At 51.0% G+C, this 19,448-nt stretch overlaps 2 protein-coding genes across 3 annotated transcripts in view; both read right to left on the bottom strand.

The window, feature by feature from the left end:
- Nucleotides 1-2,450: 2,450 nt before the first annotated feature.
- MRPS24 (mitochondrial ribosomal protein S24) lies at nucleotides 2,451-7,010 on the bottom strand. Its single transcript, XM_032470981.1, has 4 exons — nucleotides 6,754-7,010; nucleotides 6,605-6,673; nucleotides 6,206-6,317; nucleotides 2,451-4,645 (listed from the first exon to the last, which is right to left on the bottom strand). The coding sequence occupies exons 1-4, from the start codon at nucleotides 6,790-6,792 to the stop codon at nucleotides 4,362-4,364; spliced, it is 504 nt and encodes a 167-aa protein (XP_032326872.1). The 5' UTR covers nucleotides 6,793-7,010; the 3' UTR covers nucleotides 2,451-4,361.
- Nucleotides 7,011-13,838: 6,828 nt separating this feature from the next.
- Nucleotides 13,839-19,448, bottom strand: part of LOC102517879 (up-regulator of cell proliferation) — an 88,362-nt gene continuing 82,752 nt past the window's right edge. For both annotated transcript variants that reach the window (XM_032470980.1, XM_032470979.1), the window contains exons 3-5: nucleotides 19,013-19,063; nucleotides 18,756-18,794; nucleotides 13,839-17,150 (exon numbers count right to left, since the gene is read on the bottom strand). In XM_032470980.1, coding sequence (XP_032326871.1) covers nucleotides 14,557-17,150; nucleotides 18,756-18,794; nucleotides 19,013-19,046 — 2,667 coding nt within the window. In that variant the 5' untranslated portion in view covers nucleotides 19,047-19,063 and the 3' untranslated portion in view covers nucleotides 13,839-14,556. The remainder of the gene's footprint in view (nucleotides 17,151-18,755; nucleotides 18,795-19,012; nucleotides 19,064-19,448) is intronic.

The raw sequence follows: 19,448 nt of genomic DNA, 5'->3' as shown, positions 1-19,448 counted from the left end.
AAGTAAAGAAACAATCTCCTTTAAAATAGCACCCAAAGTAATAAACTACCTAGGAATAAATCTAACCAAGGAAGTGAAAGAATTATACACAGAAAACTATAAACCACTGATGAAGGAAATTAAAGAAGACTTTAAAAATGGAAAGATATCCCATGCTCCTTGATTGGAAGAATCAATAGGGTTAAAATGGTCACACTGCCCAAGGCAATCTACAGATTTAATGCAATCCCTATCAAATTACCCAGGACATATTTCACAGAACTAGAACAAATCATAATAACATTTATATGGAACCATAAAAGACCTAGAATTGCCAAAGCATTATTGAAGAAAAAGAAAGAGGCTGGAGGAATAACTCTCCCAGACTTCAGACAATACTATAGAGCTACAGTAATCAAAAGAGCATGGTATTGGTACAAAAACAGACATATAGACCAATGGAACAGAATAGAGAGCCCAGAAATGAACCCACAATCTTTTGGTCAACTAATCTTCGACAAAGGAGGCAAGGACATACAACGGAATAAACAATCTCTTCAGCAAATGGTGTTGGGAAAACTGGACAGCAGCATGTAAATCAATGAAGCTAGAACACTCCCTTACACCATACACAAAAATAAACTCAAAATGGATCAAAGACTTAAACATAAAACAAGATACCATAAACCTCCTAGAAGATAACATAGGCAAAACATTATCTGACATACATCTCAAAAATGCTCTGGCAGTCTACCCAAGCAATAGAAATAAAAGCAAGAATAAACAAATGGGACCTAACTAAACTTACAAGCTTATGCACAGCAAAGGAAACCATAAACAAAACAAAATGACAACCTATGGAATGGGAGAACATTTTTGCAAAAGATGAAACTGACAAAGGCTTGATCTCCAGAATATATAAGCAGCTCATGTGACTTCATAAGAAAAAAACAAACAATCCAATCCAAAAATGGGCAAAGACCTAAACAAGCAGTTCTCCAAGAAGAAATACAAATGGTCAATAGACACACGAAAAAATGCTCAATATCACTAATTATCAGAGAAATGCAAATAAAAACTACAGTGAGATGTCACCTCACACCAGTCAGAATGGCCACCATTCAAAAACCCACAAATGACAAATGCTGGAGAGGCTGTGGAGAAAAGGGAACCCTCCTACACTGCTGGTGGGAATGCAGTTTGGTGAAGCCACTGTGGAAAACAGGATGGAGATTCCTCAAAAGACTAGGAATAGACTTACCGTATGACCCAGGAATCCCGCTCCTGGGCATATATCCTGAAGGAACCGGACTTCAAAAAGACACCTGCACCCCAATGTTCACAGCAGCACTATTTACAACAGCGAAGACATGGAAACAGCCTAAATGTCCATCAACGGATGACTGGATAAAGAAGTGGTATATTCACACAATGGAATACTATTCAGCCATAAAAATAACACCACCATTTGAAGCAACATGGATGGTTCTGGAGAATGTCATTTACAGTGAAGTAAGCCAGAAAGAGAAAGAAAAATACCATATGATATCACTCATTTGTAGAATGTAAAAGGAGGAGGAGGAAGAGAAAAAAATGAAATTATATATAAAACAGAAAGAGACTCACAGACATAGAATACAAACTTGTGGTTGCCAGGGGGGAGGGGGGTGCAAAGGGACAGACTTGGAGCTTGAGATTTGTAGATACTGACAGGTATATATAGAATAGATAAGTGAGTTTATACTGTACAGCACAGAGAAATATATACAAGATCTTATAGTAGCTCATGGTGGAAAAGATTATGAAAATGAATATATGTACATTCATGTATGACTGAAAAATTGTGTTGTGCACCAGAAATTGACACAACATTGTAAATTGACTATAACTCAATAAAAATTTTTTAAATTCACAAAAAAGAGAAAATAATAATTTTTTTTTAATTTCTAAATGGTGAATGGATAAAAATGTTGAATGTGCGTGCACACACACACCACACACACAAACGGAATTATTATTCAGCCTTGAGAAAGGAGGACATCCTGACACTTACAACATGGATGGACCTTGACTATATTATGCTAAGTGAGCTAAGTCAGACGTAGAAAGACAAATACTGCATGACATCACTTACATGTAGAATTTAACAAAGCCAACTTTTTAAAAAACAGAATAAAATGATGACTACCAGGGATGCAGGGAGGGAGGACTGGACAGATGTTTAGGATACAAACTTACAACAAGTAGTATGTAAATCCTAGAGATACGATGCACACTACAGTGAACAGAGACTATATTATATTACAATGATCAAAAACCAAGACACTGTAATAATTCTTCCAACTACTAAAAAGAAAGGATAATTTTGTAACGAGACAGAGGTGCTAATTATCACTATAGTGGCAATCATATTACAATACATTCATGCATTACCATGCCTTACACCATACATTTACATACCTTTATTTGTCCAATACATTTTAATTAAAAAAAAAAAAAGGATCAGGGTCAAGGAAGGTCTGGGTGAGGCTGTCACGTATCAAGGCAAGGGTGAGCATGAGGGTCACAGTCAGATACAGGGTAAGGGCCAGGGTCAGGCTGAGGATTTAGATGAAGTTCAGAGCCAAGGTCAGTTTCATGATCAGTATGTGGGTGGATCTGGGCTCTGAGGGTCAGGGACATAATCAAGTCCAGCTGAGTTTGTCAAGGTCACAGTCAACGTAATGGTGAGGGTCAGAACTTCTGGTTAGCCAGTATTAGGATGAAAATGTGGAACAGAGGGTCAAGTTCAGATGAAAAGCCAGGTTCAGGATCAGATTGAGGGTGAGGGTGTGTCAGAGTGAAGGTCAGAGAGGATCAGGGTGACGGTCAAAGTCCCGGTCAGCTTGAATTTTGTCAACAGTGTACCAGGGTGAGCCTCAGGGCCTGAACGGCAACTTTGGGATTGTTGAGTCTCAGAGCAAGGTCAAGAGCAAGGTTGGATCTGTGTGAGGGAGTGTCTGGGTGAGGGCTGAGTTTCAAGGTCAAGGTCAGCCTCAGAGTCTGGTTTAGTGATGAGCGAGAGTCAGAATTAGGGTCATATTTAAATGATTTTCTGGTTCGTGGTCAAGGTTATGATGAACGTTTGGGTGAGGATCACGGTCAAAGGAAGCATCAGTGTTACCAGTTAGGATGAGTTGAGTTGGGGTCACTGGAAGGGTCGGGACAGTGTTAGGATGAAGTTTTCACAGCGAGGTTTTCTGCATGTCAAGGGCACAGGGTCTTGGTCAGGGCCAGGGTGAGTCCGTCAGTCAGCCTAAGGCCCTGGTGGACACCCTCAGGTAAGTGAGGTTGAGGGTAAAGGTCGAGTTGTGGGTAGAATCAGGGAGAATCAAGGGTTAGGCTCAGAGTGAGCATTAGGGTCCAGGACCAAGTTAAGGGTATCAGGATCGTGGTCAAGGGGAGGGTCATCGGCGTCTGGGTGGAGGTGAAGGTCAGCAAACCCCGCCCCATTTCCCAGTACCACGTGCAGCTCCCGCAGATAGCACGTCCCTGAAACATTCTTCCCTCGTTTACCGGCCTACCTCCCTCCCTCACCTGCCTGGAGTCTTCGATGCTGCCCACCCGTCTGCCCCCTCCCACTGGGATACAAGTGCTGTGAAGGCAAGGATTCTGGAATGGAAGGTTCTGTTCCTTGATGGGCTCCCAGCTACTTAGAAGAGTGTCTGGCACAGTGTAGGGGCACAGTTGAAAGCTTAATAATGAGCATGCAGTACAGGATTTCTGGGGGGAAAAGTACACCTGGAAATAAACTACAACAGTTTACAGTAGTCCTTCCTGGGGTAGCATTACAAGTAAGCTTCATGGTTAATGTCATACATGTCCATATTGTTTTTATTTGTTTTTTGAGGGGGAGGTAATTCGGTTTATTTATTTAGTTATTTCAGTGGAGGTACTGGGGACTGAACTCAGGACCTCGTGCATGCTAAGCATGTACTCTCACCACTGAGCTATAACCTTCCCCACCATGTCGGTATTGTTTTGATTTTTAGAAAATTAACACTGCTTGAATCTTTCCATTTTTAAGGGGAAACAAAGAACTTCAGGTAAAGTTCCTGACACGATTGGCACAAAATACTCAATGAACTGTTAACTATTACCTAAACCTTACGTAACTAGCCGCCTTCCTGGGAAGCCTACAGCATCCTCAAGGAAACCGTTTTAGTTCCCTAGATGGACTAAAAGGCAGGACAACATGGAAAAAGTCTATTTATTCGAGGGCAACTTTGAAAACAAAGCCTCAGTAGTCCGATGGGACCTACTTCCCCCATTTCTACTTCAGCCCTTTCCCGCAGGTTTCTGTCCTTTGCAGGCTAGAGCTTGAAGCAGAAAGGGCAGACGGCCTAGATGTACTTATACACAACCTTGGAGGGCACAGTTTGCAGGTGCAGACGCACAGGACACTTGTAGAAGTGGGACAGCAGGGTCTCACTGTAGCCCACGAGGAAGTAGAACTTGTGTGCGGGCAGCTGTCTCAGGACCAGGGCACAGATCTCCAGCTGGTTAGCCCGGCGCTTGAGGACAAGCTGGTCAGCCAGGCAGCCTGGGAAGGTGCCCAGCATAAACTTGCGGAGGAAGACATCTTCCACTGTCCGCTCTGCGGCATGCTCCTCCCCATCCAGGTTACCTGAAACGAGAAGGGCACCACCGCACGTTGGCCAAAACTCTAGCGGTAACATCCAAGGGCACTTGATTCCACACCCGACCCCAGCCTCTTCTCTTTTCTCCTATAAAGGGAATAAAAAGAAATACACTTTAAAGGTCAAACTACATTATGCCAATAACCCCCAAACAAATCCTGTGAAGTACGTATGATCAGTACCCTTGTTTTACAAAAAAAAAATTCGCCAGGGCACAAGACTCAGGTGATCCCTCTGCCAGCCCTCTTCCCGCTCCTTCTTCACCGCCGTATAGAAGCCCTCGCCAGCCCACGGGCCAGAGATGAGGCCACCAGCTACTTCTGAGTTTAAGGATGTGAGTTCTCTCACTGGCCAGGGCCATGACCTCAACCACTGGATTCTCGTTCTGGACCCTGTAGCTGTTAAGGGTCTCTACACCCACCCCCAGACTTTAGACCCAGAACTTGAAATGGGTGGGGAAAAGGAATCCATATTTTAAGTACGTTCTCTAGATACATGTATCTCAAACATTCAAGCTGAGAATCTCATAGGGAACAAAATACTATTGATTCTCATTAATCCATAGTAGTCATATTCTATAAACTCACTGGTTATGTTCCACAAAATCACTGTGAATAATGAATTAGCAAATACTGAACCACTGTTTCTGATGGAAATACACAGTTAGGTTTCTCAAGCCTTTGGTTACAATATTTTTGTCAACAGATCAATATGCAAGGTTTTATTTTGTTTTTCTGTTTAAAGATATCTACGTGTGGCTGGTTAACAATGAACTCTTTTCCAACACCTTTCTTAACTCATGCCTGAAGAAAGCTTTTTTATCATGTTTTCCCTGTAAGGTAAACCGTAGCCTTCTTGTGCTTAGGAACACTAGACAGAACTTCAGTATTATAGGCTACTTTAAGGCAGTGGAATCACCAAAAAAAAAAAAAAAAAAAAAAAGCACAAAACTTGAAAACATAGCACTAATACATTTCAAAATGGTTATTTGTTTACAACATGAAAGCTGAAGCTAAAAGGCAGAGCCTTGCTTGCATGGCAAGATGCATGAGGGGTTCTGCTCCGCCCATGTCTCAGAATGAACGTGCAAGAGTGGGCAAATTCACAAACATGGAATCTGCGAATAATGGAGTCAACTTGTAGTGAAAACTGTGTGCTTCGGTGGGAAACTGCAATATTCAGAAGTTCTCCAGGTCATCGATTTCTACTGGGTTTTAACTCTTTCCACTGCCTCTGAGCTAGTCTACATCTCCTTAAATTACAGACACCCAATAGCAATACAAAATAATTGCCTTCAGACACCGTGAATGAAAAATATTGCCAGCCATATCACGTCTCTGCCTTTTTACTTCTCCTTTGAAGGCGCTAACTGATTTCTGTCTCTGCCATTGATTACTGAGTCAAATAAAACTTCTGACACGTGTTCGTTTCCTGTTTCTGTGACAATCACGATTGAGAACTCCTGCGGTGGGACCTGGGGTCGCATCACCGGCCCCTCTGCACGTCCTCGTCCTCCTCTACCACCGAGACAGGCATCGCCCCCTCACTTGTGTGCAGCGACAGCCAGCCTTTGCGGTGCGCGATGTAGTGAGGCGCGTGTGCCTCCTCGTAGGTTACTGGCTTGTCCCCCTTGCCCACTCGGACTCGGGCCGCCCGATTCTGGAAGAAAAGAAGGGTCATGACTTCCCGCGACCACGGACCCAAACCGCGCCTCAGACCAGGCCCCGCGACCACTGACACAAACAGCGCCCCGAACCAGGACCCAGCGACCACTGACCCAAAAGCGCGCCTCAAACCAGGACCCAGCGACCACTGACCCAAAAGCGCGCCTCAAACCAGGACCCCGCGACCACTGACCCAAACCGCGCCCCACGCCAGGCCCCCACCATGGGGCCTCGGGCCCCGGGTCGCCAGGCCCCCGCCCCAGCAGCCCTGGCCGCGCTCACCTTGGAGCAGACCGCGGAGGTGTGCAGGGCGCGACAGACGCACGGCAGCTCCCGGCTCCAGGGCAGCACCTGTGGGGGGAGTGGGTCGTGAGACCGAAACGAGGGCCCGCCACCCTCGCCGGCCGGCCCCGCCTGCGCCGCCCACTCACCAGCCGCCGGAGCCCCGGGCTGCACATGGGCGCCGCCATGTTGGGCCGACCGGAAGCCGCGACGCAGCGCGACCGGAAGCCGGGACGCAGCGCGGCGCCGCGTGGGGGCGGGGCGACCTCGGGGCAAAGGTCAACCGCGGGAGGCCGCGACGCGGGCGAGACCACGCAGGAGCCGGCGCGGGGGGCGAGCGCTCCGGCCGCGGGGCAGGCGGCGCAGACCCGCGGCGGACGGCGGGGGGCCGGGCTCGGGGGCCGCGCGGCGGGCTACGGGGGCCGGGCGGTGCGGGAGCTGGGCTCTCCCGCCTCCCCCGCCGGCCCGTGCGCCCCTCCGCCCCGCCGCGGTCCTCGCTCCCGGAAATGGGAGGCCGCGGAGCCTGGGGCTTGGCCGGGCGCGCGGTGCCCCGCAGCCGGAGGCGCAGCGCCCGGCCGGCGAGCGCCGCACCAGCCTCTGGGAGTTGGGCTGCTGGGTTCTGTCTCCCTAAGTAATATTCTTGAAAAAAAAAAAAAAAACCCTCTGGCTTTTATCCACAAAGAAAGAGGAAATACGCTTTGGTTCGGACTCTGCCCAGTTCTTGGGAGGAACGAGACACGGGTGGGGGATTCAGAGACGCAAACTACGAGATATGAAATGAATAATCTGCGAGAATATATCGTACAGCGCGGGGAATGTGGAAGCTTTTCGTTTTATCGTAACTTTAAATGAAGTGTAACTTACAGAAACATTGTGTTACTGTGTTGTACGCCTAAATATGGTGAACTAATACAATAGTGTCAATCAACTATACTTGAATACATGTAAAAAAAAAAGAAGAAGAAGCCAGTTCTTCAAGGTTGGGTTATGCAGAGGCTAGGGTTTCACGTGTGCACGTAGCCTAGTGTCTGGCCCTGGGGGAAGGAAAATTAAAGGAGAAAGCGCTGACTAGTAAGGAAGTCCTTGGGGATGTTACAGAGTCTCTAATACCCAAACCAAAGCACTGCCACTGTCGTTTGTATCCAGCGATTATTGTCAGAGGCGGGGAAATCCAGCAACAGTGGGTATCTTCGTTCAGAACTCACCGTAGTAAAGGGGGAACACATTTACTCTGGATGCGGGCTCAGATGCGACAATCTTTGTACAACTGCGCCTCGGTTCCATGACCTAGAAAATGGATTTTGTTAATAATATCACCTTCATAGACCTGTAAGGATACATAGCTGTTACTGGTTCTGTTACGATGAATCACGTGAAGTTGCCAACATTTGGCTGTTTTGATGTAATCATTCACCCCAATATTGCTTACATACTGCTGTGGTTTCCGGTGGGTGAGGGGCGAGGAGGACTAGATTATCCTCTACGTGTAGGGGAAATGGAGGCGAAGGCACAGGGTGAATTGCCTAAGATCCCACTCAGGAGAGCCAGAGGGACTCCTGGCTTCAGTCCAGTACATTTTCCAGGATCAAGATTCTTCTGACCACCTGGAGCTGGTTTCTCCAAAAAGGGACAACGTCTCTTCTGGCCACTTTACTAGGAATGTTTTATTTCTAAACTTTTAAACTGTGGCCTCAAACTGTCCTGGGTACTAGATAAGGGGGCAGGGTAAGAGGGTGAGATGATTTTTCAACCACAATACTTCCCAAACATAAGAACTTTCACCTTTAACTGAAGGACACTTTTAAACTGATAGTATTTATTTTTTTCTTTTTCAAGTTTCCATAACTTTTGGTAATCTTCTAGTTTGATACATTTAATAAATCTGCTCGAAAGTAGTGAGGAACATGGGAGCTGGTATCTGAATTACTGCTTCCTGGCTGTGCAATTTAGGCAAGTGACTTGACCTTCCTGAGCCTTCATTTCCCTCATCTATAAAGCGGGGACAGTGATGGTTGTGAAAATCACATTGTAAAAATGCCTGATGGAGTGAGCAGCTAATAATTTTTTTTTTTTTTAAAGAATAGAGTGTGATACCTACATCCTCTTAGGGAAATGAACCAGCTGTTGAGGGTTTATGAGAACTCAGTGGACCACCACCCTCACCAGAGGAAAGGAGAAGCTGGTTTTCCATCAAGGCAACAATGACAATGACTTCTGTTGAAGCAGCAGGAGGCAGAGCTGTCCAGCTGATCAGGGGCTGCTGTGCTGGGGGCTCAAGTTTTCCCATTCTTCCTTATGCCTCCCAGGAATTCCAAACTGATCTAGAACTTTCATGACATTGTGTTTATTATCTTTGTTTTATACTATACCATGCCTCGTTGCAAAAAGAGTTTCAGCTGGTTCCTTGATGGGGATGGGGGTGGATGATGGGGTCATAGGAATGTGGTACATGATTTAAATAACTTTAAATGACATTTTAAAACTGACTGAACTGTTACACTGTTTTAAGTCACCAGCGGAAAAATTTTAGTTGACTATTTATTTTTCGGTAATTTCCATTTGTTAAGTGTTTTGATGCATTTTGCTTCTCCCATCAATCCTGTAAAGGAAGCAGTATTGTCCAGGTTTTGCAGATGGAGGCTCAGAGGCTCCCCTGAGGTTCAGAACTGGCCAATGGTAGCAAGCCTTCTTGTTCCAAAGCGTGTGCTCGTTCCATCTCTGGGGTTCCACTGCGTCTCTGGGTGGGGGTGAGTGTTCAGAACCTTGTAGGATGGGAGGAGGGACTGTGTTTCTGTGGTTGGGCACAGACTGCTCAGGACGGGCCCCAAAGGGCTTCCTTGATAAGGCAGCCACATCTCTGAACAAGGGACCCATGTGAAGAGGCTGCCTGCTCCCCTCCTGATGGAGGAGGGAAGTGGTCTGGACCACAGCCCTGGGGACACAGGGAGGTACAACTTTCTTCTCACACAGGAGCCCCTTTGCTCTCCTCATGATCACCAGGAGGATCCAGCCTTGCTTTTATGTTCTCAAAGCAGCGGTTCCCCACCTTGGCTGCCCATTAGAGAGTCCACGGGGCCCCACCACAAGCAGAGCACTGGGCAGCCTGGTGATACCAGTCCTTTCTCAGGGTTCCTTATGGTTGAGAACCAGTGTCCCAAACCCCAGGTTTATATGGGGGATCCCCAGAACCTGGTTTGTAGCGACCCCTTTGCAGGAGAGGGCTGTCGGATGACCCTTACAACCCTCTCCTACCACCAATCCTTTGAGACATGACATGGGCCACAAGGCAAAGGAAGGGGCTGCTGTGTGGCCTGGACTTTTGAAGATGGCCTGTCCAGTGGGTCCAGGGCAGCCCAAGGGCTCACCTGTATCTAGCCAGGCTTGTGAGGTGACAGGTGTGGGAGAGGGAGACCCTGGGCCGCCCTCAGCTTGCATAGTACAGGCCAGCCCGGGACACAGTGTTTGTTTCCAGGAACCCAGGGGAGAGGTGCCCTTCCTGTTGGGTGTGGGCTTAGCCAACACACCACCACACATGTCGGTTCTCCTCACAGGACTGACTTAACCAATTTATTATTTTTTTAATGGAGGGACTGGGGATTGAACCCAGGACCTCGTGCATGCTAGGCATGCACTCTGCCATTTCAGCTGTACCCTCACCCACTGTAAACCTATGGTTTTTACATTACCCTTGGTAATTCATTTTCTCCTAATGATCAACCCACTCACCCAGAGGTTCTCATAAGCTCTATTCTGGGAACTAAGCCAAACCAGCGCTGAAACCAAGTTAAAGCAGAGCCTTGAATTGTTCTCTGTCTTGCACAAGGAGCCAGGGGGGCTCTGATCCCACGTTTCCCCGTGAGCTCCCACTCCACTCTCCCACCCCTACTGTCCTGTCGAGGCACAGGAAGAAGGGTAGGTTCCGCGGGTTAGGTCCCAAGCTGTTATCACTGACTTCAGTTTTGGACCGCTGAGTAAGTCCAGTCTCTGGACAGTGGGTCCAATTAGAAACACCCTTTGCCACACTGGGACCCTGGGCTGACAGTCAGGACTCCAGGGCTTGGAGTAGATGGCCAGGATGGGGACCAGGCCTCGCGTGTGCCAGCCACTGAGACCCCACTCCCTTGTTCTCAGATGCTGTGCTGGACCTGGGCACAGAAATGGGCTAGACACCCTGCCTTCCGCAGGGGAGGGCAGAGAAGTAAAAGGAGCTAAGACAAGGACCATGACAGGGACACAAAAAGGCCTTCCTGGGGGGCAGGATGGAGGTGGGGCTGCCATCCAAGTGTGTCCCGAGGAAGTGCCAGACGGGACCAAGAACAGATGGGAGGAAGCTCCAGGCAGACAAGGGCATGAACGAAGCCATGGAGTCCAGAGTGTGGGCGTGCGGGATGACAGGCGGAAGGTCACAAGAGCCCAGCTCAGGATCACACCGTGGCTCTTCTCTGTGGTTCTGATTTACTGGTGCTTGTAAAGCTGGACTCTGATGTGATTTTGTTGAAGCCTTAGGACTTGGGGTAGGTTTGTAGCCAAAATCACCGTTTTATTGCTGACTCAGAAAAGAGAACGGGTTTTTCTTTACTGAGCTAATTCACAACTGAGGAGCTGGGGAGAGCTCCCAGATCAGGTTTACATCAGTGCATAGACTTCTCCACACCAGCCCTGCTAGGTAACGTGTTTCGGTAAATCTAACATGGTGACTAGAAGACAGCGCTTTATGTGCCGTGAAGAATGAGGAAAGGCTGCAAATTAACTTGAAGATACTCCTCATCGATTACAAGATGAATCCTGTGTAGCATGTTAAAATGTTTGTTGATGCAGAAGGCAGGCAACTGCCTTTGCACGAACCTCGTGGGTGTGCAGACACGGCTTCAGGAGTCTTACTTGTCAGTGCGCAGACTGGCTCCTCCAGAACCAGCTTTTGCACACTCACCACAGAGCAGGTGCCAGCCGGGGGGCTACGGCTTAGGGAAGTTAAGTGACTTCGCTCAAAGGGCCATTAGTTAGCAGGAAGCAAGGCCGAGTTCAGAACCAGGCTGCAAGTTCCGCGTGTTAAGGGAGGTACGTCTCATCCCCAGGGACGGGGCAGGCACGCTTGTGCCCAAAGACTCCCAGGCCTGCTTACCCCAAGACCACTTTCGCGGTTCACCACTCTCACCAGAGTAGCTGATGCCATGCGAACAGCCCACACAGCCCTCCATCTCTGAGAGGCTCCCACATCACCATGCCTGGCTCCGAGCACGTACTGCCCAGCCGCCCCATGACAAGTTCTGTGGCCTCTCAGACCCTGGAGATGCCTGCAGGTCTGACGTAGGGGTCGCCCTCTGGCTGTGGCGAACCCAGGAACGACCAGAGTGGACTGGTGCTTAGTATTTTGCGCTCCGAGGCACTAGACAAGTCTTGGGTCCTGTGGAAATGTAATCACGGGAGCAGGGTCTGAAGGTGAACCCCTTTTTGCAGGTCATGGCATTTCACACCAACCCCTCCAAAGTGCCATAAATGCCTCTTGTTGGAAAAAGCCCGCAGCTCCAGGACAGCTTCTCCTGGTCTTGCATCTGAGAGAGGCAGCGGTCTGTCGACACTGCCCAGGGAGGTCCAGAATCCCTCCGTTGTGTGACTGTGAGTTCTCCAAGGCGGCCCTCCCCGGGGCTCCTCGGGGCACCCTCTTGCTCAAGGTCTGTGACGTTTCTCTTTACATTGTTTACTACTGGTTAAATACATCGGGCAAATGTTTGAGGTGACTGCATGGTTTCTTAGGTCCCGGGGATGTACGGGGTAGCGTTCCTGATTACCGAGCAGGTATTAATCTCTTTTAGGTCCTGCCGAAATCCTTCTGAAAGTTTTGCTGAAAGCTATGAATGCTTCCTCCCTTCTCCGTTGCAAAAAAAAAAAAAAAAAAAAAAAAAAAGCACACACTTAATTGTCAGTAATTCAGTAACAGAACCTTATCTATGGACAATGGATAGACTCAAAGTGAAGAATCCTTGATTAGCAGGGAGCCACTAAAATTGGCTTCCCCGTTTCCGATTCCAGGAAGAGCTTGAACCAGTTTTTAAAGGAAGTGGCTGCTATTCGACAATTCTGAAAGAGATTTCCAATGCCTGAACTTGGGGTCCAGGAATCTCCTGGGTGAAATTCCTTCAGTGCTAAAGAAGCAACTGGGTAGTTTCTATGGTTCAGGGGGAAAAAAAGGTAAAGGAGAGGCTTCGGTATTTCCAGGTGAACCAAAATCTTAAATATTTGCATTATTTAATGACCTGGGAAGAAATGAATTTCTAAGTGCCTGAGGATTAGAAGTTCTTTTTGCGTCTCAGAAGTGAAAAGCTTTTTCCTACATTGATGAACAAAAGAGCAGGTTTCCTTTCAGCATCCATTTCACGGGTCCAGAACCAGGCTCCCAGGACCCAGGGCAACACTGTGAGCATCAGATGAGGGGCAGGTGGAGCGCCCTGAGGCTCCAGAGAAGGGGCTGGGGAGCCTGCCGTTCAAGAAAGGGCTCCAGTCAGGAGAGCTCCCCTGCCGTCTGGCAGGAGCACAAGGGACAGAGAAGCTCCTGGTTGCCACCTGGGGCCGTAGTTTCCCTGAACTCGTAAAATACACAGGGAAGGAGGCCCTAAGACCGGGCAGGGATTCCCAGGAATAATGACCCAGCTGGGCTTGGGGCCCGGGGCTCAGAGAGGTGACCCACAGACAAGGATTCCAGCTAGAGAATCAACAAGAGGAGGAGCCCCATGTTCTGGCCCAGTGGTGGCAAGGGGGCCACGGATGATGTCAAGGAGGAGGTCTGGCCCCAGAGGCAGGGAAGCGGGATGAAAGGCTGGCAGCGAGGGGCCAGGCTGGGGGTGAGCCTGGGAGGTGTGAGTGACCAGGAAGCAGAGGCACAGGGCTGAGCCATCCAGTACCTCATCCATTCTCTGCCGATGCAGGCGTGTGGGCAGGGCAAGCCGCTTACTTCCCTCATCTGTAAAATGGGTTCACAACGGAGCTGTTCTGGAAATGTCTCTTATGGAGGCATTTAGTTCAGCTTTCCAATAATGGCCTGAAGAATGGATCTGTGCCTACAGAGCAAGGATGCGGTGGCCTTTTCCAAGACACCTGTCTCAGGTGCCCATTATTCCAGATGTTCTAGAATGCATGGTCCTCAGACAGATGCTGGGGTCCTCTTTGAGGAAACAGCAAAATTAAGGCCCAGAGAGGACCCTGCTCGTTACCGTCATTTGTGCACTCACTACTTGAATTCATTCAACACACATTTATTGAGTGCCTACAGTGTGCCCGGCCCCGGGGGTACAGAGTTGGGTGATGTAAGGCCCCTGATCTCAAGGAGCTCACAGGTCTAGGGGAGAGGCAGACGCGTGCACGGGGAAGTCACGACGCGCGTACGGGGAAGTCACGACGCGCGTGCTGAGTGTTGTGGCAGGGGTTTAAACAAAGTGCTGGGCGTGCGACAGAGCCAACGGGGCCTCTTCCCCGGGGCGGGCTCAGTCCATAAACAGGGTGCCATGGGAGCCCTCGCACACCACGGGCACTCACTCAAATGGCAGGCTCCCTGGAGGGAACGCCTACCTTGCTCTGCTTCCTCAGGGCACCTTCCCAGCCCTATCCTGGGTGCCATCTGCCCGGGCTGCGGTGGCCAGGAGCCACTCTCCTCCCCAGATGCAAACGACAGAGAGCAGCTATGCAAAATGCTTTGGCCTCGAGAGGAGTTCAGAGACAAAGAGCAAGTTACTGCTTGTGTCTACACCTCCTGCCCCAGGGTTGTTACGCTCCCGAGAGCATCTCCAAGCTGCTCTGTGAGGTGACTTCCTTTCCTAACACTGTTTGGGCAACTCCAGACGCGCCCGCCTCCCACTTGTCTTCCCTCCCGGGGGCCGGGCACCGCCCCACGGGGATGCGCTCCCATCAGGACAGGCCGCTCACCGCGGGCCTCTGGCAGCTGGCCTTCTCCCGACGACTCACAGCCGCCTTACCAGCTCGAGGAGCTGCTGAATGTCCTTGTTCTGGTTGGAGAGGCCATTCCTGATGTTTTCCAGCAAGCACCTCTTCAACTCAAAAATGGCTTCGCTGTACCCCGAGCTCACAGCGGCCATGGGAGGCACCCCGTGCCACAGGCCAGGAATGTGCCAAATGTGCTGCTTCTCAGGGTCACAAAAGGTCAGGTCGGCCAGCGTCCGGAGCCCGTCGCCCTGCTTCTCCATCTGCGCCGCGGCCCTGCTCACGTCGCCGGGCTGATCCAGGAGCTGCCGCCTCTCTCTCGGCTTGGAGCCGGGGGCGGACACATCGCGAAGGTTCTGGTACACAAATTGACAGTTGGGCATGTGCCCCGTCTTCTCCAGCCTCAGAAACGCGTGCAGGATAGCCGGCGGGATGTCCCTGGTTTCCGCCAAGCTGACCACGGTGACATTGCTCAGCCCCATGATCAGCGTGGCCAGGGAGGCCTCGCGCTCGAGCCTGTCCCCTGCCTCGCTCAGGACCCCGCCGACCACGCCCCCGGAGTCTATCACCAGGATGTGGTCGCAGCCCAGGTCCTGGCTGAAGCTCTCGGCCACCGTGATCAGCTGCATGAAGGCCCCCCGAGGACCGCAGCCCCTTCCCGTGGCAAAGCGCAGCCCAAACATGGTGTTGAGCAGCGTGGACTTGCCCGTGCCCGGCACGCCGAGCGCTGACAGCACCACCAGCCGCGACCTCCGGTCCAGGCGGCCATGCAGCTCCCGCAGGAGGCCTGTGACCCAGCGCAGCGGGGTGCTCAGGGTGCTCCCGTCGACCAGCTCCAGGGGGAGCCCCCGGAGCAGCAGCTCCAAGGCCAAGCCCGGGAAGTGCGCAAAGCGCCTCTGCCCGGCGGGCAGCTTCCCCGCCTCCACGAGGCAGCTCTCGGCCTCGTAGAACTGGCCCATCTCGCGCAGGAAGTGCTCCACCCCCAGGGGCTCGGGCCACGGCGGCTCGCTGAGGTCCGCGGCCCCGCAGTGCTTGGGCCTCAGGGCGAGAATCGCCTCCGGGGCCGGCCTCGGCCTCGGCGGGGCCAGCCGGGCCAGCCCCCACTCCATCCACCTCAGGAAGTACTGCCTCTCACCCGCGGAGGGGCTGCTGATGCCCCAGACGAACTCCTGCAAGCCCCAGGGGGGCGCGTGGCCGTTCTGCTGCATCCGCAGCTCCAGTAACCGATGCCGCAGCTCCGCCCGGTACTTCTCGGGGGGCTCCCCCGCCCACTGGACCTGGCACAGCTCCCTCTCCACCTGGGCTGCCTTCCGCCACGGGTCCCCCTGCAGCCTCAGCTCGTCCCTCCGGTAGGCGTCGGCGTCTTTGATCTTCCGGGTGATCCGCTCCATGCGGTCCTTTGCGCGCTGACACTCCTCGCAGTCCTCGTCCACCCGCAGCCCCAGCTTGCGGGCCGCGCCCGCCATGTCCTCCACCGACAGCCTCCGGCAGGGCGACCGCGTCACGTGCGCCACGATGGCGCGCACCCTGCGCACGAAGCCCGCGCCGTCCGTGCTGCTGACCTTGACCAGCACGTGCGAGTGGTCCATCCTCAGCACGGGAATCAGCCTGTTCAGAAAGCGCAGGTTCGTGTTCCGCTTGCCCCGGTAGGGGCTCAGGATGAAGTAGTATTTCGTGGCCGAGCCCTTGACGGAGGACAGCAGCTTGTACTCCTTCTTGCTGATGTTGTCCGTCAGGATGAACACGGCCGAGGAGATCTCCGTCAGGAGCTTGAACTGCAGCCAGTGAGACCCAATGTCCCCTCGCAGGTTCAGAAAGGCCACCGGCTCCGGGAAGATGTCCACGTCCTCCCTGCCGCTGGGGAGAAACCAGGAAATTTCCACCAGCCCGTCTGCAATCTCCCGGGGGTTGGTGCCCAAGTTCAGATCCCGGTGCCAGAAGCAGTCCCGCTGCCGGTGGCCGGGGCTCAGCACGGCGTTGAGCAGCTGCGACTTGGAGTTGGTGCTCACCTCCATGCGCACGAAGGCGAAGGCCGGCGCCCGGGCCAGGACCACGCTGTCCTCTCGGAAGCTGCCCGCCGCCCTGGGGGGCTGCGGCCAGCAAGTCCGCACCGTGCCCCGCAGGGCCCACAGCAGAAACACGTGGTCGTGGTTTTCCGAGTCGGGCAACACCAGCGGGAGTGCAAACTGGCAGAGGGCCATTTTTAACACGATCTCTTGCTGCAGGAAGCTGTCGGAGGAATGCAGAAGGGCGCAGAGGAGGTCCAAGGGGTTCACGGGCGTGTCTGGCGTGGGCAGCTCGGAGAAGGAGTAGATGTCGGCAGAGATGTCGTCAGCCGTGTCCCAGTACACGATCTCCTCCTCCATCTGGCTCTCCTTCTCCGCAGGCCTGGTGTCCGGGGGCATGTCCAGCACCATGGTGGTGCTCCTGGCCTCGGCGTTGAGGGCCTGCAGCTTCCTGAGGAAGCTCCAGGGCAGGTCTTTGGGGGCCTGAGGGGCCCAGTTCTTCATGCTGTCACTGCTGATCTGCAAGGAGTCCTGGAGGCTGAGTTTCTGCCCCTGGTACGTCTCTAGTCCCAGCAGTGCCAGCATTTCCTGCAGTCTGCTCCTCTCCACTGTGGAGGGAAAGGAAGACGTAAGTGGTCACCGTGCATGTCAGGGACCCAGGTGACAGGTGGGGAGGGAGGGCCCAGCAAGGTGGGGAGGAGATGGCCTCCTTCAGAGCAAAACGCAGGCACTCCTAGGCCACCTGAGGCCAAGGCAGAGGTGACATCACCCACACCAGATCCAAGTGCAGCCAGGTCCGCACCCTAGCTGGGGGCGCAGGCCCCACTCTCTGCCCATGCCCCCACTCCTCCAAGACACCCCTATGCGTCTCCCCCACCCTCTGGGCCCCGCGGTGGAGCCCCGCACACCGACACCAAGGATTTCCTACAGGGGTGCCCTCACTGATTCACTCTGACCTTCTTGTTCATGTGGTTTCCTCTTTGCAAACAAGTTGGAAACTTTGTAAAGGAAACAGGGAGTTCGTTCCTAGGTGTGGAGTGACAGGAATCATAGATAAATAACATTTTGCAAACCTGAAGCCAATGATACGGTTTTTAATTTTCAGTGTATTAAAAAATACTTGGTAGAGATGATCGTAAGTCTGTGATTGTTCAGAGTTTCAACCGTAACACCCGATACAGTATGAATTCTTACACGCACCAGATGCTCAGAACAGCAGTGCCACCTGCATAGGTTCCATCCAGCACCCCTGTTCTTGCCTGCGGCATCTTACCAATTTTCATAGCATATATATAATTTACTACATATAGTGAATAGCCTTTAAATACTAAATATATTCACAAACAAATAAATACAAATCCTGCTGAGCTCCAGGACTCTCTGCATTCCTTTCTCAAAAGAGGAATGCCACACCCATCATTCTACCTAAGGTCCTGATGGAAACCACAGGAGGAAGCGTAGATGTCAGCCGCCTTTTTTCCCAGGAGGTCATATGATGGGTTCAGGACCCCTCCTGGGTGAACAGCGGGACTCAAGGCACTGGAGAAGGGGTGCCTCATTCTCCTGTGGGGGTCCACCTTGCCGCCTAATGTCTGTCTGCAGAAACTCCACCCTCCATAGGGGCTCAGGAGCGCTACTAGCAGTGTGGCTGTGCCACCGCCCCAGATCGCTCAGGGACTGGCTAATGTGATGCAGAAACACAAGAACTGCACGGGGAGTTGAAATCCACCACAGAATTAACTCAGGTTTCTGAGTGCTACCTGACAGGGACCAGGGATGTTGTCTTCCTCATCCAGACATAGAACAACTGTTTTGAAGTAAGGTGGCAGTTAAGTGCGACAAGGAAAATCCAGGGCAAACGAATCTATTTATACATGCACTTCTGCCCAGTCCGTGACCCTTGGCAGATCTATAAATGAAACACGGGGTCAGATAGATGGTTCCCAAACTTGGCCGTGCTTTAGAATCACTTTGGGAACTTGTATAAGATAAGATTTCTGGGCTTTGCCTCCAAAGATGCAAACTCACTGTGTCACTCTATAGGGTAACAGCAACCGAGAGTTGCTTCTCAGGTAATACTATTAACGGCACATAAAATGGTCCAGTGCTGGTCCTGATGTGGTCAGGCGCTGGAACCATCAGCCCAGAGGATGTGCTCTGTCAACAGGGCAGGAAGTGAGAGCAGAGACAGGAAACAGACAGAAGAAACATACCTGTTGGAAAGTCACTGTCCTGAGCCTCATTTGTACCGTCTAAAAAGAAGCAAAGGAATATGAAGTGTCAATCAAATCAGGTGGCCTCAAATCAATTGGAGCTAACAAATTAACTTCAGCTAAACTCAGAACCCTCTCTCTTTCTCGGTGACGTAGCAGTTTCTTCCAATCATTCACAACACAAAAGCCCTGTCATTTTTCCCATTCCCTAGCTCTTCCCCCAATCCAATCTGCTGCCATAATGAAGTTGTCTCTACCTCCATAATGAAACTCGCAATCATCTCCTTCCATTTCTCTCCATTCCAAATCTGGAAGGAAAAGAAAAAAAAAACATACATCACAGTTTTATCAGCAAGTTAGGACTTTTCCACCAAAAAGGTCAAGTGAAGAGACGGTGGTTAATGTTTATTTCGAGTGCCATCATTGGCGTCAGTTTTTCCTCTGTAAATTTCACTTGTTTACTACCCAAAATTTAGCACAAAGTAGTAACAGCCACACACAGGATAAATGATTTGCTCTAGGACATATTCCTTGTAAAATTCACTAAATTTTGTGAAAATGAAATGTTAAGTAACTACATGAAATTTATACAGGTTAGTGTTTGATTTCAGAAACGATTTAAAATAGTTGATATAAATCCCTTGGCTCCATTTCAGAGCACCTCCTACAAAGTCCATTTTTAATCTCTCATAA

Source organism: Camelus ferus, chromosome 31 (assembly GCF_009834535.1).
Source record: "Camelus ferus isolate YT-003-E chromosome 31, BCGSAC_Cfer_1.0, whole genome shotgun sequence".
Lineage (NCBI taxonomy): Eukaryota > Metazoa > Chordata > Mammalia > Artiodactyla > Camelidae > Camelus > Camelus ferus.
This window is presented reverse-complemented; position numbering and strand designations above follow the sequence as displayed.